Source organism: Pelophylax lessonae, assembly GCF_965119305.1.
Source record: "Pelophylax lessonae genome assembly, chromosome: 6".
Classification (NCBI taxonomy): Eukaryota; Metazoa; Chordata; class Amphibia; order Anura; family Ranidae; genus Pelophylax; species Pelophylax lessonae.
Window position 1 is genome coordinate 186,341,009 of NC_138773.1, and position 18,069 is coordinate 186,359,077.

The 18,069-nt window shown below is 43.4% G+C and overlaps 1 protein-coding gene across 2 annotated transcripts in view; it reads right to left on the bottom strand.

Moving 5' to 3' along the window:
- Positions 1 to 227: 227 nt before the first annotated feature.
- The window catches only part of TYW5 (tRNA-yW synthesizing protein 5), a 28,148-nt gene continuing 10,306 nt past the window's right edge, over positions 228 to 18,069 (bottom strand). For both annotated transcript variants that reach the window (XM_082260196.1, XM_082260195.1), the window contains exons 4-8: positions 17,475 to 17,519; positions 15,938 to 16,075; positions 15,553 to 15,640; positions 10,393 to 10,509; positions 228 to 653 (exon numbers count right to left, since the gene is read on the bottom strand). In XM_082260196.1, the coding sequence (XP_082116322.1) occupies positions 397 to 653; positions 10,393 to 10,509; positions 15,553 to 15,640; positions 15,938 to 16,075; positions 17,475 to 17,519 (645 nt within the window). In that variant the 3' untranslated portion in view covers positions 228 to 396. The remainder of the gene's footprint in view (positions 654 to 10,392; positions 10,510 to 15,552; positions 15,641 to 15,937; positions 16,076 to 17,474; positions 17,520 to 18,069) is intronic.

Genomic DNA, 18,069 nt, shown 5'->3' on the forward strand with positions numbered 1-18,069 from the left:
GTTGTACACATGGCGTCAAAAATTATACCCACTGTTGTGTTTTGCAGGCAGTACCACCACCGAACGAGACCCATTCAAGTGATTGCACCTGCACCACGATCAATGCAATGCGGTTACAGCGCAGTGGTGCAGGCTTGAAACAGGAGCTTAAGTGCTGATACTACCCCTCCCAGCTGCCCTTTTAAAAGCATTCTACCGCAGACCACTTTTCAGAGGGGCAACAAGGGCTGTCGCAAATGTAAACAAGCCCTTTAGCTGTTTGCCTGGAGTTATGCTCCAGCAGGGCCTTTCAGTTACATATTTGGACAAATCACTGTCAGTCACAAAACTCGCAGGATTCAAACATCCGTCAATTTGCTGCCAATTGATATTTCACTAAATAACAGAGCACAAGTTTTATTCAAAGTTGGTACTGTAGGATTTGGATTGTATCCGTAATACCATTTTTCTAGCATAAAAGTCTCTATATTCCTCAGGAAGTTCATCTAATGTTTTCAGGGCCCGATCTAATATCTGTACAGCTCTCGAAGCTGCAGTAGGGTCCTTGTTCCCATATGTGTCTGTTTTATCGTAGCATTCAGATGGCAGGTGTTTCCAAAAAACATTGACTCCAACTCCAAACTCTTCAGCAACTGTATTATGGAACCACAGAGCTGAAAACCAACAAGAAACAGGATAATGAGTTATATTATAACTGCAACAATTCAATTTAACAAGCAGGCATGTTTTTGGTAAAGCATAGAAAAAAATTTAATGTGTATGTGAAGGTTTAAAAAAAAAAAAAAACACAGGTATTTAAAGTCACTAAACCCAATAAAAATGTAATACAAGACTTCCACTGACTGGCTGAGGTGGGGATCGTGATGTCATCCACCCACCTCAGCCATGAAGAGGAAGCCTTGTGTTCATTCATAAAATACAAAGCTTCCTCTGAATAGCTAAGCAGTGCTCAGCTTGATGATTTTGTCCTGGGAATGGGATAAGAAGTCCCAAAGCGCTGCGCAGTTGGCCCTCAAGAGGTCATTTGTGTCCCACTGGTTTCTCAAACTTTCATATGTCCCATCATGATCTTTAACATCTGCCTTGACCCAGTCTAATGATTAAAGTTAACAAGTTAGCCATGTGGCTACAAATGCTGGGGTATGTTCCTGGCTTATGTAGCAGAATTTCCAGGCACTGGGCCTGATGTGGGTCAGCCATGGTTACCGGAAACACCAGCAGCCCATTTAGCTGAATACCCAAGTGTGAGATCTGAGACAATGAACAGTCGGGCATCTTTGTTTTGTTTTTTTTGTATGGGGATGCGAGAAGGGAATGAGTGGGATAGTCTTCTGGCTCAACTAGGTACAAATTGGGACTCTTGAAGAAAAATGCCTACTGACGCTGGGATGACGTTGGCTGACTACCGGTCAACGCCTGTTGGCACTTGTGAATCTGCCTTGCTATCTGTGAACTTGAGTGTAACTTCTGACACTTCTGGTTAGCTCAAAAGTCTAGCACTGCTCCCTCCATCCTTCCTGACTGAGGTAGCCTTTGTAAACTGCTTCTGCTACAACTCTCAACACTGCACGCTGTACACTTAAAGAGGAAGTAAACCCTCCTCTGACACTTTTACCTATAGGTAAGCCTATATTAAGGTTTACCTATAGGTGGTGTAAATATCTCCTAAACATGTACCGTTTAGGAGATATTTACCTTACATGCAGCCAGTGACGTCACTGGCACATGCACTCTGAAGGAACGGCCGCTGGTGCCGTTTCTTCAGAGCCCCGTGCCGTGACCGTTGGCTCCCGTGCGCGACGTCACCGCGGCTCCGGCCAATCAGATGGCCGGATGCCGCGATCCCGGAAGACAGGCGACTGGACATGTCGCCCGTCATACAGGTGAGTGAGCGGCACGGCGGGGGCTCGTTGTTAGGTAAGTATTTCATAATGAGCTAGTATGCGATGCATACTAGCTCATTATGTGTTTCTCTTTCAGGTTACAGAAAAAAAAAAAAAACGTTCATGGGTTTACAACCTCTTTAACACTTCAGGGCCCAACCGCTGGCACTCTCACTAGGCAGACCCCCAGGGGAAGTTTGCAGTACTCAGGACAGGGAATGCTTTCCTGAAACTCGACCCCTCTCAGCTCCGATGGTCCTCTGAACATCGGATTCTCTCTGCAGCTCAGCCCTCTGACCAGTGCTGTATTTTGGCCTAGGCCAACAAGGCCCAGGCCTAGGGCGGCACTTTGCAGGGGGGCAGCAAAGAAGCCGCCCCCCTCCACCTTAGACTCTATTGGCCACCGGTTGCTAGGGCCGCCTCTCTCATTCCCCCCTCTCTCACCCCCCTCTCTCTCACTCTCATTCCCCCTCTCTCTCACCGCCCCTCTCTCTTTCACCCCCCCTCTCTCTCTCACCCCTCCTCTCTCTTCACCCCCCTCTCTCTCATCCCCCTCTCTTTGTCTCTCTCTGTCTCTCTCCCTTTCTCTCTCTCTCATCCTCCCCTCTCTCTCTCATAACCCCCCTCTCGCTCATCCCGAATCACCCACCCCCCTCTCTCTCTCCCTCACCCACCCCCCCTCTCGTGAGATCTCAGGGGTTCATGCTGGGATTTGTAGTCCTTCAATTTTGGAGGGAGCCACATCCATTAAAAAAGAAGGAGTGGGGCAAAGTTACATATGGCACTTTTCCACTGCAAGTACCAGCTCGGCTCTACTCAGCCCTGCTTGGCCCGGTTTGCATTTCCACTGCTGGTACCGCATGGTATGGTGTTGGAACGGTTCGGTACGGTACGGTATAGGTTTGCTTTTACACTAAAGTAGTACTAAAGTTAAATGGGTGGGATAACAACGGGGTGGGTGGGATTCTCTGACCAATCAGTGGCTGGTAGTGACTGCATGCAAAGGATTGTGGGATATGGTACCAGTTTGGTACCTGTTGGAACCACAATCGAGTAGGTACTGTTTTTTCAGAGCCGTACCGTTCGGTTCCATGCAGTGGAAAAGTGCCGCCGTACCGTACCGAACCATTCCGACACTATACCATGCGGTACCAGCAGTGGAAAAGCACAAAAGCGTGCCGAACCGTTCGGTTCCATGCAGTGAAAAAGCGCCAATAGGTAGGGGGGGCGCCCAATTTTAGTCTTGCCTAGGGCAGCACAAAACCAAAATACACCACTGCCTCTGACCCCTCAGGTAAGCCGCCTGGGACACCCGATTCCTCTTGACAGGAGGAGAGAAAGCCATGCTCTCCCTCCTGGGACTCTGCTTCCCGCCAAAGACACTGCATCTTGTGCTCCCCTCAAACTTTTACACAATGCCAGAATGCTGTGTGCCAGAATCTGCCTTTCTGGGGAAGATACAAGCCTGGGTGAGCCATTGGCTGGGATTTCTCCACTGCCCAATGAGAGCCCTCTTATTGAGCACAGTGGGGAGACTCCCCAGTCTCAACAGCCACACCTGGGAACCATGACAGCCCAACTGAAAATCATGGCCCTGCTGATAAGAAGACAAGGCCCACTACACTTTACCTAGCACCTACCTTGTAGGGTACTACACTTATATTAGAGCCAATGAGGCTACTTGGATAAGCAACAAGACATCTTCAATATTACAGGACAAGTGAATTTGAATGCGTTTACTGACTACTAGATATACAGTATCTCACAAAAGTGAATACACCCCTCACATTTTTGTAAATATTTTATTATATATTTTCATGTGACAACACTGAAGAAATGACACTTTGCTACAATGTAAAGTAGTGAGTGTTCAGCTTGTATAACAGTGTAAATTTGCTATCCCCTCAAAATAACTCAACACAGCCATTATTGTCTGAACCGCTGGCAACAAAACTGAGTACACCCCTAAGTGAAAATGTCCAAATTTGACCCAATTAGCCATTTTCCCTCCCCGTGTTATGTGACTCATTAGTGTTACAAGGTCTCAGGTATGAATGGGGAGCAAATTTGGTGTTATCACTCTCACTCTCTCATACTGGTCACTGGAAGTTCAACATGGCACCTAATAGCAAAGAACTCTCTGAGGATCTGAAAAAAAGAATTGTTGCTCTACATGAAAATGGCCTAGGCTATAAGAAGATTACCAAGACCCTGAAACTGAGCTGCAGCACAGAAGCCAAGACCATACAGCGGTTTAACAGGACAGATTCCACTCAGAACAGGCCTCTCCATGATCCACCAAGCAAGTTGAGTGCACGTGCTCAGCGTCATATACAGAGTTTGTCTTTCGGAAATAGACGTAGGAATGCTGCCAGCATTGCTGCAGAGGTGGAAGGGGTGGGGGGGTCAGCCTGTCAGTGCTCAGACCATACGCCGCACTCTGCATCAAATTGGTAGCATGACTGTGGTCCCAGAAGGAAGCATCTTCTAAAGATGATGCACAAGAAACCCCGCAAACAGTTTGCTGAAGACAAGCAGACTAAGGACATGAATTACTGGAACCATGTCCTGTGGTGTGATGAGGCCAAGATAAACTTGTTTGGTTCAGATGGTTTCAAGCGTGTCTGGCGACAACCAGGTGAGGAGTACAAAGACAAGTGTGTCTTGCCTACAGTCAAGCATGATGGTGGGAGTAAAACAAAAAATATATCCTGCGCTTGGTAACCTCAGGGTGAGGTCTAATTGAATACACCCTACTGGAACTGCTGCAGACCAAAAAACAGCCGACACAAGACAAATAACAAATCTTATACAAACAATAGTGCACTGTCCCTGTAAGTGATTAAATGAACATGTGTAAATAATCACATTATATAAAGATATCACATAAATAAAAAACTGCAAATCTAGTGCAAATAATACATAAAATGAAAATAACATATAAAAATATTTCACATAACATGGGTCCTTATCGAAAAAAATTGTATAGTGCAATAATAGTCCATTATAGATAAATGGTGAAACAAGGTGCTTGATGTGCAATCACTTTCCAAAGGTGCAGAGTGCTCAAAGGTGCTCCTTAAAGACAAGTTGCCACTTACCCCACAGAGTGGATCCCATAAGCCTGTACTCCATCCAGCATTGTATCTCCCCAATATCAGTGGATATCCCCAATCACAAACTTTGTGTTGATCCAATAGACAAGAAAACTCTCAATCTTCTCTCAAATGCTCATCAGCGATAATCATACAAAGCAAACAGGTAGAATCCCATAGTGAAGGTAAGAAAGATCTGCTGCAGGTGGGATGGGTGAATCTGATGGAACCTCCACATGAGTGCTAGCCCTGGCTCGCCTCCGTGAACAATGTCAAGATGAGAAGAAACGGCCAAACATCACTGGAGTTCCAAATGCCTTTACTGTGATTTCTAAAGTGGCACAACAAAACACCAACCAGTCCAGGTAGACGCGTTTCACACAGTACAACTGTGATTAATCATTACTATCATTAATGATTAAGCACAGTTGTACTGTGAGAAATGTGTCTACCTGGACTGATTGGTGTTTTGTCGTCCCACTTTGGAAATCACAATAAAGGCATTTGGAACTCCAGTGATGTGCAGCCATTTCTTCTTATCTTGAGAATCTCATAGTGTAAAACAGCAAGCTTTTATTAAAAAAACAATCTGGTTCACACACATCAAAGTAAAGGAAGATGAGCTTCAAATAAGCGTTATGGGTATGGCCGCAGTGTCTCACACTCCAACAGCACTTAGCGACGTCACACTCACTCTCTCCTACTGGCACGTTTCCCTAAAAATGGCATCGCCTGGGACTGGAGACAATGCCATTTTTGGGCAAATGTGTAGGTAGGAGAGTGTGTGTGTGTGTGACGTCGCCAATGCAGTTGGAGTGTGAAACACCATGGCCATAGCCATAACGCTTTGATGTAAGTGAACCCGATTGTTTTTTAATAAAAGCTTGCTGTATTACACTATGAGATTCCCCCTGTTTGCTTTGTATGATTATCGCTCATGAGCATTTGAGAGGAAATTGAGAATCTTTTTTGGCTATTGGATCAACACAAAGTTTGTGATTGAGGATATCCACTAATATTGGTGACATGCAATGCTGGATGGAGTACAGGCTTATGTGATCCCTGTAATTCGGGATCCCCTCTATGGGGTAAGCAGACAACTTGTCTTTAAAGGAGCACCATTAAGCACTCTGCACCTTTAGAAAGTGATTGCACATCAAGCACCTTGTTTCACCCTTTATCTATAATGGACTATTATTGCACTTTACAATTTTTTGGATAAGGGCCCATGTTATGTGAAATATTTTTATATGTTTTTTATTTCTGTGTTATTTGCACTAGATTTGCACAGTTTTTCATTCATGTGAAATGTTTATATAATGTGATTATTTACACATGTTAATTTAACCACTTAAGAGGGACAGCGCACTATTAAACAATAAGATGGTGGTGGGAGTGTCATGGTCTGGGGCTGCATGAGTGCTGCCGGCACTGGGGAGCTACAGTTCATTGAGGGAACCATAAATGCCAATATTTACTGTGACATAGTGAAGCAGAGCATGATCCCCTCCCTTCGGAGACTGGGCAGCAGGGCAGTATTCCAACATGATAACGACCCCAAACACACCTCCAAGACGACAACTGCCTTGTTAAAGAAGCTGATGGATTAGCCAAGCATGTCTCCAGACCTAAACCCTATTGAGTATATGTGGGGTATTCTTAAACAGAAGGTGGAGGAGTGCGAGGTCTCTAACATCCACCAGCTCTGTGATGTCGTCATGGAAGATTGGAAAAGGAATCTAGTGGCAACCTGTGAAGCTGTGGGGAACTCCATGGCCAAGAGGGTTAAGGCAGTGCTGGAAAATAATGGTGGCCACACAAAATATTAACACTTTGGGCCCAATTTGGACATTTTAACTTAGGGGTGTACTCACTTTTATTGCCAGCAGTTTAGACATTAAGAAAAGGGATGGTGGCCTCTGCATCTTTCATAACATGTTTACTTTTTTCACTTCAATACTGGGCACTTTTACCCCCTCCTGCCCAGGCCAGTTTTAAGCTTTCAGTGCTGTCACACTTTGAATGACAATTGAGCGGTCATGCAACACTGTACCCATAAGAAATGTTTTCATTTTTTTTTTCACACAAATGGAGTTTTTTTTCAATAAATTGACCTAAATTTAGGAAAAAATGGTTAATTGTATTCTGCTACATTTCGTTGGTGAAAATAACCCAAATCAGTGTATATTCTTTAGTCTGTAGGAAAGTTATAGAGTCCAAACTATGATATATATATCTGAAAATCAATCAATCCCGATGTACTGATCTCATTTATTGAGGCTCAAAAATGCCAGGATAGTACAAATTAGTGAACGGCCGATATCGGTTTTTCATTGCCGATACTGATATTTTGACCAATGCATATCCGTTTTTTTCTTGACAAGTACTCTTGTGGAGGGATCTGGGGGTCTAAAAGACCCAAAACCCCTCCTCCACAAAATGGCAAGTTTGGCGGTTTTGAATGCGGTCATTTTTTTGTATCTGTTGCCAGTACCCGGAACTTCAGGAAGTGATGTCAAGACATCACTTCTGGGTTTTTGCATGGAGACCCAATCAGAGCCGAATGCGACTTTGATCGGGTCTTCGGTGGCCATGCAGGCTGGTTGCCCGGGTCTCAGCCACATCGGTTGTCATTACAAGACAGCCGACCATCGGCTATGGACGCCGGTATCGGGGTAATGCTTCTTAGCTGCAGGCATCACTCCGGTACAAGCACTTTCCCGAAATATTGGCAACCTCCGGGGCCGATTCCGATATATCAGGGAAAGTGCATATCGGCCCTCAATATATATCGGCTGTGCCAATAATCGATCGATCCCTAGTACAAATATCCCCCAAATCACCCCTTTTTTGGAAAGTAGGCAGTCCAAGATATCCAAGTAAGAGGCATAGCGAGTTTTTTTAAGTTGTAATTTGTCGTCACAATTTTTTGGAAAATAAGCCATTTTTATCTTTTTTGTCTTTACATGCTATCACTAGTGTGGTTCAGTGTACTAGTTCAACATATAACTGGTGTGGCAGTGATTAGCGATACTGACTGGTGACAGTATGCAAAAAGTAAATAAATATATATTTTTATTTATTTTTTTTTTCATTATTTTTTTAAATTACATTTTTTTCCTTTTTTTTTACGTTTTTTTCTTTCTTTTTCTTTAAACACAATGTAACCAGAGCAATACAGTGTTACCATAGTAACACTGTACTACTTTGTTGAAGTGTTTAAGATTTTTATTTTTTTACACGATTGCTTACAGTGCCTTGAAAAAGTATTTATACCCCTCCACATTTTGTAATGTTACAGCCCAAAACGTGAAGGTATATTATTTGGATTTTATGTGTCAGACCAACACAAAATGGCACATGATTGTGAAGTGGAAAGAAAGCGATAAATGGTTTTCAAAATGTTTTACCATCAAATGTCAGAAAAGGGTTGTGTGTATTTGTATACAGCCCCCTTTACTCTGATACCCCTAATCTCTCTAAACCCTAAACCCCTAGTAAACAAACAGCATCATGAAGGCCAAGGAAAACACCACACACATCAGGGATAAAGTTGTGGAGAAGTTTAAAACAGGGGATTGGTTATAAAAAAAAAAATCCCAAGCTTTGAACACCTAATGGAGCACTGTTCAATCCATCATCTAAAAAATGGAAAGAGTATGGCATAACTGCAAACCTACCAAGACATGGCTGTCCACCCAAATTGACAGGCCGGGCGAGGAAAGCATTATTCAGAGAAGCAGCCAAGAGGCCCATGGTAACTCTGGAGGAGCTGCAGAGATCCACAGCTCAGGTGGGAGAATTTGTCCACAGGACACATATTAGCTGTGCCCACGGGCCTTTATGGAAAGAAAGCCATTGTTGAAAGAAAGCCAAAAGAACTCCCCTTTGCAGTTTGCAAGAAGCCATGTGGGGGACACAGCAAACGTAGAAGGTGCTCTGGTCAGATGAGACCAAAATTGAACGTGTGGCGGAAAACTAACACTGCATATCACCCTGAACACACCATCCCCACTGTGAAACATGGTGGTGGCAGCATAATGTTGTGGGGATTCTTTTCTTCAGCAGGGACAGGGAAGCTGGTCAGAGTTGATAGGAAGATGGATGAGGCCAAATACAGGGCAATCTTAGAAGAAAATCTGTTAGAGTCTGCAAAAGACTTGACACTGGGGCAGAGGTTCACTTTCCAGCAGGAATGGTTTAGAATAGATCAAAGCATATCATGTGTTAGAATGGCCCAGTCAAAGTTGTGACCCCAAATCCAATTGAGAATCTGTGGTAAAATTTGAAAATTGCTGTTCACAGATGCTCTCCATCCAATTTGACAGAGCTTGAGCTATTTTGCAAAGAAGAATGGGCAAAAATGTCAGTCTCTAGATGAGCAAAGCTGGTAGAGACATACTCAAAAAAACTTGCAGCTGTAATTGCAGAGAAAGGTGGTTCTACAAAGTATTGACTCAGGGGTGCTAAATACAAATGAACGCCACACTTTTCAGATATTTCTAAAAAAATGTTGACAACCATTTATCATTTTCCTTCCACTTCACAATTATGTGCCACTCTGTTTTGGTCTATCACATAAAATCCTAATAAAATACATTTGCATTTTTTGTTGTAACAGGGCAAAATGTGGTAAATTTCAAGGGGTGTGAATACTTTTTCAAGTTACTGTATACCAAGAATTTCATTGAATGCCATTTTTACTGAATGAAACTGATTATTTTAGTGTCTTTTGTTGTAATTAGCTGTGATTGGCAAAAGCTAAACAACATGGTACACATGGGCTGTGATTGGCCCTGTCTGTACCATGTAATCACCGTGACCAATCACAACTAGCAACACAATTGTATACAATAAATGGCATGAAAGGAATCATCTATTGTTTACAATCATTATGTGATATGCTGTGATTGGTCACAGCGATCACATGACACTGGCAGCAGACCGGTATAGTGATCAGTCAACGGCTGTGTCTGTTTGACATAGGACGTCCACTCAGAAGGAGGAAAGCCCTGTCTGGCCATCAATTTGCTATAGGTCGGGTGGGAAGGTGTTGAAGTGGTGCCTATTTCTTTGAGGGCAATGGTGTAGTAGTGGCTTTGCCTTGTCTACTCTATTGCCTTTTATTTTTTTTTTCTCTTGTTTCTGTAACTGCAATACTTTCTCTTTATTTCTTTAGGCACTAGGAAAGCAATACACATAAGCCTCTAGCAAAATACCTAGTATAATAATATATTAATTGCTAGTTATACTTGAATTTGGGCATCCAAATATGTTTCAAAGCATATTGTAGAGGTTTTGTACTTCTTATCCCTTTCTGTATTGACCTTAGGTCTTGGTTTCCCAACAAGCTCACATATACTGTACACATATTCAAGAAATTCCTTTAACCTAAGAAAGATAAAGTCACTTACCCGGAATAAATAACACATCCCCAGCTTCTAAGGTGCATTCATAACGCCTTGCTTGAGAGAAAAGTGGATACGTGGACAAATCTGGGTTATCTACATCTAATACCTCAGACTTGTCACCTGGACACAAAAAAAAGTTCACGCTCAGAAAACTTATGAATTCACCTGAGAATACGAAGGTACAGGTACAAACTATTTTGTGATGAGGTCATTCTGATAAAAGTACTGTATTTCTGCATATCTGAGCTACAGTCTTCAAATACCCCCAACAGGTCATGTTTCCAGGATTTCCTTTAGATGGCACAACTGTCATAATTACTGATCCTGTGATAATAAAAAGTAAAAGCTCTAAAAAAAAAAAAAAAAAAAAAAAAAAATCAAAATTTCAACCCCACTATTCCTGACTTCTGTAGAAGAGGTGCACACCGTACCCCCATTCAACTGAAATAATTTTCACTGCCAACTTAGTGTTTATCAGCATTATTACTCTACGCCCCTATTTAAATCCTGTGCACCAGGCTGATGATTGTTTCTGACATAGAGAATAAAGTTGAATCTCCCTCTGACCTTGGCATATGTGTATGTTTTAGGTTACCACTTGCCTACCAGGTACTTTTCCCCTTTTCTTGCCCAGGCCAATTTTCAGCTTTCAGCGCTGTCGCAATTTGAAAGAAAATTGCGTGGTCATGTAGTACTGTACCCATACAACATTTTTATCATTTTTTTTCACACAAATAGAGCTTTCTTTTGGTGACATTTAATCAACACTGGGATTTTTATTTCCTGTTAAATAAACAAAAAAAAAGACAATTTTGAAAAACAACAAAAAACCTTTTCATAGTTTGTTATAAACTTTTGCAAGCAGGTAATTTTTCTCCTTCACTGATGTGCGCTGATGAGGCTGCACTGATGGGCACTGGTAGGCCCTGATTATTAGTGTTCATGCCCCTTTTACACAAGCCAGTTAACAGCTCTCTTCTCTCCTCATGCTGTCAGCTGATCTCCTGTAAAGAGTCGCTAATTGGCTCTTTACCCCCACAGGGGGGCGTGATCACGGGAGGACGTCATGACAGCCTCCCAGAACTAGCCGGCCGCGCTGTAGCTGTCATTCGGACATAGAGCGGTTGGCAAGTGGTTAAGGATGCAAATTACTAGAGGTAATATGCATTGTACCAGCACAGTGGACACAATGGTCTCTGAAGCGGCGTGCAGAGCACCCCTAACACGGAGCAGGCTGGATTATGTACAGGTATGTGATTCAACCTGCCCATGCTGGCCACCCAAAGTAAATGTACTGCTGGTGGTCAGCAAGTGGTTAAACATTTGATATGTTTTCTATTGTGAATAAAATATAGGCTTATGAGATTTGAAAATCATTGCATTCTGTTTGTCGATTTTTCAGTGTCCCAACTTTTTGGGAATTAGGGTTGTATTTAAAATGTACCTATGCTATTTCTGTGGAGGATGAAGGAACTCCTAAAAACGTGATGCTACTTAAGTACTGAGGGCATAAACACTGCTGCATATGATATTTGAGGTTGACTCAACAGTCTGTGCTGAACGTCACAACCCATACGCTTCTAACCTGCACTAGAAAATGACAGAAGCAAACTGAGGGTTGTTTGGAGAATATATAAAACAGTAGGACCAGAGCAAAAACACAAAATGTGCAGTTTAATTTTAGTTGCCCTTTTTCTGAAAGAAATATAATAGAATAATAGGAAACCGGTCTAAATAGGCTATTTGCTGAGCGATCATTTTGATCCAGGAGCTTAAATGCTTTTTGAATCAATGACAGAAATAAGTAATCATATCATGAGTTCTGACTTCCCTGTTTCAGTGACTAAGGTTACAAAGATACATGGCGCGAATTTCTTTCCTGCAACCAAATTCGAAATTTGCACAATTGTCCCATCAATACAGACAGTCCTGACAAAGGGAATCAGTAATGGTCTTCTCCTGGCGGCTGGGGGAAGCCACCCCCACCGGGAGAAGACAGTGATTATCGCTAGCGGCTATAGCAGCTGCTAGCAATAATCCAAACAGAGTCTGGCAGGCTGGTTGTATCCAACTTGATTGATCAACTGGGTACATTCAGCCTGCCCATTATTTTCACATTATTTTAATGCTGCGTGTTTTTTCCCTTACATTTTTTTTTCAATTTTATCATTCGATTATGGTATTTTGAGTTATTTCAGTGCATTTAGGATAGCGCTGTTATTTACTCTATTGTGAGTGATTAATTAATTGTGACATATTAGGTATTGTCACACATCATAGTAAAAAGGAATAATTCTAAGGCTACTTTACAGTTAAAGTGGTTCTAAAGGAGACCATTTTTTTAACCTTAATGCATTTCCTGCATTAGGGTAAAAAATCCCCCAGTATTTGTATCAAACCTTCAACCCTCCAAATAACTACCTGAGTCTTTATTTTAATCCAGCGCTGTACCCGTCTGCAGCGGCTCTCTCCTCTCTCCCAGGAGAGAGGAGGCTCATGCTGCTGTCAATTAAATACTGTGAGCAGAGAGGCAGGGACAGAGCCAAGCAACGCTGTGTGTATCTTTGAACAGATAGACTAGAGCTTGAAAGTGCACCCACACGTGTGCCACCATAGGAAGAAGATTCCTATAGTGGCACAAGGATAGAGCACCAGCGGGACCCCAGAAGAGGGGACAGAGGAGCTTAGTATAACATATTTATGATTTTATTTAAAAATAATGAAGGTTTACAACCTCTTTTACTCAAAACTGATATAAAATGTATGTATTGTAGATTGTCACCATTTTGCAGGCCTAAATTTTGAGGCTTAGCATATGTATTAATTTACTCGAATTTGGATTATAATGTTATTGAATGCACTAAAACAGTGGTTCTTAACCTTGTTGGAGGTACTGAACCCCACCAGTTTCATATGCGCCTTCACCGAACCCTTCTTAATTGGTAAAATAAAATATGATTTTTTCAAATTCAAAACATAGGTATATATTATTTTAGGTATATATTTATACATAGGTGCACAAAATGAACACAACCATTAAGAACAAAACCATTAAAACATGATTTTCACACAAAAAACATAATAATGAATATTTACTGCAATTTAGTGTGACTTCTGCTGTTGTCTTTCAGAGACCAGTTCAGAAATGCGCGACTTTATCTTGGCAAGTGCCACTCTCATGTCATTTTCGCAACAAAGTCTGTTCCTTTTCTTTGTTTTTATGTCCAGCATCCCACCTTACAGCAGGCCAGGGTGAGATGAGGTCCCGTCCCCCATATAGATCACCCCCTTTACAGTAGGCCAGGGTGAGGGGGATCTATATGGGGGACCCCGGACCTCACCTCACCCTGGCCTGCTGTAAGGGGGGATCTATATGGGGGACGAGACCTCTCCTCACCCTGGCCTGCTGTAAGGGGGGATCTATATGGGGGACCTCTCCTCACCCTGGCCTGCTGTAAGGGGGGATCTATATGGGGGACCTCGGACCTCACCTCACCCTGGCCTGCTGTAAGGGGGGATCTATATGGGGGACGGGACCTCACCTCACCCTGCTGTAAGGGGGGAGATCTATATAGGGGATGGGACCTCACCTCACCCTGGCCTGCTGTAAGGGGGGATCTATATGGGGGACCTGGTCCCCCATATAGATCCCCCTTAGAGCAGGCCAGGGTGAGGTCCCCAATATAGATCCCCCCTTACAGTAGGCCAGGGTGAGGTCCCGTCCCCCATATAGATCTCCCCCCTTACAGCAGGACAGGGTGAGGTGAGGTCCAGACCCTGGCCTGCTGTAGGGGGGATCAATATGGGGGACCCCAGAGTGACCTAACCTCACCCTGGCCTGCTGTAAGGGGGGATCTATATGGGGGACCCCAGAGTGACCTAACCTCACCCTGGCCTGCTGTAGGGGGGATCTATATGGGGGACCTCACCTCACCTCACCCTGGCCTACTGTAAGGGGGGGATCTATATGGGGGATCATGTCCCCCATATAGATCCCCCTTACAGCAGGCCAGGGTGAGGTGAGGTCCCGTCCACCATTTAGATCTCCCCCCTTACAGCAGGCCAGGTTCCCCATAAAATAGATCCCCTTTACATAGTCTTCTCAGTGTTCTCACACAGTCAGTCAGTCACTAGACTAGTGCAGCCAGTACTACTCCAGTCCTACCTTTTTTTCACCTGTGTCCCGACCTCCGATCATAGGCTAGGTTTTTCCTCCTGCAGGCTGCAGCACCACTGTCACCACTGGCTCTCTGGCCTCTCACCTGCCGGCTTCTTCTGCTGCTGCGGCTGCCTGGCCTGGTGGTTCTCTCCCGTGCTGCGCTGGGCGGCCGCTGCACGGGTTAGTCCCTCCTCCAGACAGTCCCTCTGCACAGCCAGCAATGAGAGTGAGCCAGGGGCAGAGAGAGCTGCGAGTGCGAGCAGACTCAGCGGGCGGCGGTGGCCAGCCTATCATGACAGAGTGAGTGACATGACACTGCAGAGTGGATGCGCCCCCCCCCCCCCCCAGATGTTGCGCCCAGTGCGGCCGCCCCCCCTGCACCCCCCACGCTACGCCACTGGATGTTATGTATTTCCATGTTGACGGCGCAGAGCGGGAGCGAAAGGACATGCCCGAAACTGGAGAAATAGTCCCTGACAACGAAGTGGTACTAGCGGAGGCTGTGCCCGAACCCTCAAGACTGACCCACCGAACCCCTGGGGTTCGATCGAACCCAGGTTAAGAACCACTGCACTAAAATTAATGATAATGTATTTTTACTGAAAGTAAAGATTTGATAAACAGTTGCGTAAATATTGTGCAGCATAAAAATTTGCAACTACCATCCTTTTAATTGACAGTTTTTCTGCTTTCAGAAAATAAATAGGGGGGATTTATCAAAACTGGAGCAGCCAGAATCTGGAGCAGCTGTAGATGGCAACCAATCAGCTTCTAACTTTCAAAACTTATTTGAACAAGATTTACCCTAGGTCCACATCTATGTGTTTCTGTAGGCCACGTTTGCGCAGGCACGGCAGCCCATTCATTTCAATAGGCTGCCGTACCTGCATTTCCAAGCACCTTTTTCAAAACAAGGCCCACAGGGAAATCACATGGCCCTTACTCTACCCAACAGATAATAAAGAACATATGTAGCAAGGCTTTATTTGAAATATCATCCTCACCTGATAGATATAAAAATTGTGCATCCCGAGGGCTGTACAGGACAACTCTTTTTCTTCCCGTTACTTGAATAAGTAAATTATCCATCACCTAAAACAGAAGAGTCTTCTGTCACTGCAAGAACTGAAATAACATAAACTGGCATATTACAATAAAACATTCCTTTCTTTGTTGTATGTATTAAGATTTTATCAAGCACATCATCTATCCCTAACCACAGCTAACTACTGGATGTGCGGGTAAATGCGGATACATGCGAATGGCGATGGACAGCTTCTGTCAGCCTGTCATTGTTTTCTTGCCACAGGAATCGGCTGTTCAGCCCTGTGTGCATGCGTAAATGAGGCCTTATGGTGTAACATACTTATTTCTATAGAAAGCACATACATCATAGTGTGTCCAGAGCTGCAGCCCCGGAGAGCTGATACGAAAGACACTGGAGAAGAACTGGTCCTTTTCAAAAAATTCAGGAATCTTGATGTCTTCTGCCAGCTCTGGAAACTGTTTGTTGATGTCTGCAATATCCTGTGCAAAACGATATTATAACACGACATTAGTAATTAGAAACATTATAAACCCAGTGCTAAACTGATCCATATTCTAAATGTTCTCTGGCATGATGTGGGTATCCCCAACGTTATTATACAATTCTCAAACACAACCTCTGTAGTCAATATTTGAACTCCCTCCTTCTGCCCCCTTGCCTTCCTATTGCCCATAAAATGTAAAGGACAGTCTCACTGAATGCAGCAGACACCTAGAGATGCTTGCTGCATGGATATGGGCTAGCTTACAGTGGTAATCCCAGGTTTGTGCACCTTATACGTACCAAAATGAAATGCATTGTTCAGTCCTCCACCTAGAAAACCTCCCTATGGTTATATTTACTGTTACCACGACACATTCATTCACATTTTCTGTGGCCATATACACATTTCTTTTTCATTCAGCCCCCGGGAAGGTATCTACTAATCTGATCACTCTTACTCTAGGTTACTTTCTGCTACATTATAGCATAAATGCCCTATGTTTACATGTGTAAATGGTTTTATTATTTTCTAATTGTTTTATTATTTTCACAACTAAAACACAAAGAGGGATATTTACTAAAATTGCTGCACACAAAATCTGGTGCAGCTGTGCATAGTAGCCAATTAGCTTCTAGGTTTAAGGCTCCATTCGCACTTGTGCAACTTGTCATGTGACTTTGGACATCAAAGTCGCATTACTAGTCGCAGCCCTTTCTTTTCAATGGCACCCATTCAAATTGGTGTGACTTAAAGTCGCAGCAACTTTGAAGAGGTACAAACAAATGGCCACTGCCTCCACCTATCACTGGCCTTTGCAGCAAGGAGCACATGAAAAGACGACGCATGTCAAACAAATCCAAAGAAAATTCCCAGCTCAATTTACTGACCTGTCTGCCACTAACCAAATTATCCTGGAACAGTATGCAATAAAAACAGGGGTTTTGTTTGCACACATTTGTAAATGCATGCGTAAGCTGCAGAGCCACTTCATGTCACTCCAGTATTATCTGCAGTCCTAACTCTAAATTTTGAGAGCCTCCACAATGGAGGCACATGCATTATAATTGATGGGCAGGAGGCAGGTGAGCCTGGAGGGAGCCCACCCTTCTTTAAAGGCACAGGGGAGCACTGGACACCCAGCATATATCACATTGGCAGCAAAGGTGTCCAGTGAGTCCCCTCACAAGAACTTTGAAAAGGTACCTGCAATGTTTAGATGTGAATTTTGATGTAATTTTGTTTCAGAGAGTGTAAAGTCGGATCAAAGACATACTGGAAATTTTGGAGTCGCACAAGTGTGAATGGAGTCTTATTGTCATAAATCTCCCCCCAAAAAGTACCTGTTTCTGTTACAGTTCATATAATTCCCTTTCCATTTCATGCTTACTTTTTACCTTGCGAGGGTCTTCACCTAAAGATCGGAGATAGTATTTCTCATCCTAGTAGAAAAAAAAAAAAAAAAAAACTTTTCAAAAGACAGAAAGGAACCTGGATTATAATACATCTCATGTATAATTCAGAATGAAAGCTAGGATGGCACATATAGACAACAGAGCTGGATTCCTCTTAATATTATATTTTCCCCAATCAGACAATTCCTTTGTAAAGCAGCACTGCAAATTGGAGAACAGCATGCTAAAAAAGAATGTGTGATCTAAATAGATTTACAAAATTGCATGCAAAGAAATTTCATGACCAAAGTTTCATAATTTCTGCAAACTCCCAATAATATTTGCAGTTTGGACTGTTATCATCAACTGCCACTAAGGCTGCATTCACATGTCAGCATATGGATCGCGGGCAGAATCGCCGCGTTTCCGCCCGCGATCCGGAGATTATTGCAAATCGCGGGACGCCTGTGCGTTGCCCATGATTTGCAATAGCACCCCAAACGCTGAGCAATGTTGCCGCGATTTCCGCCTGCCGAATCGCGGTAACATCGCGCAAAAAAAATTGCGGGACGCAATACGCTCCAAAGAAGCTCTTGTA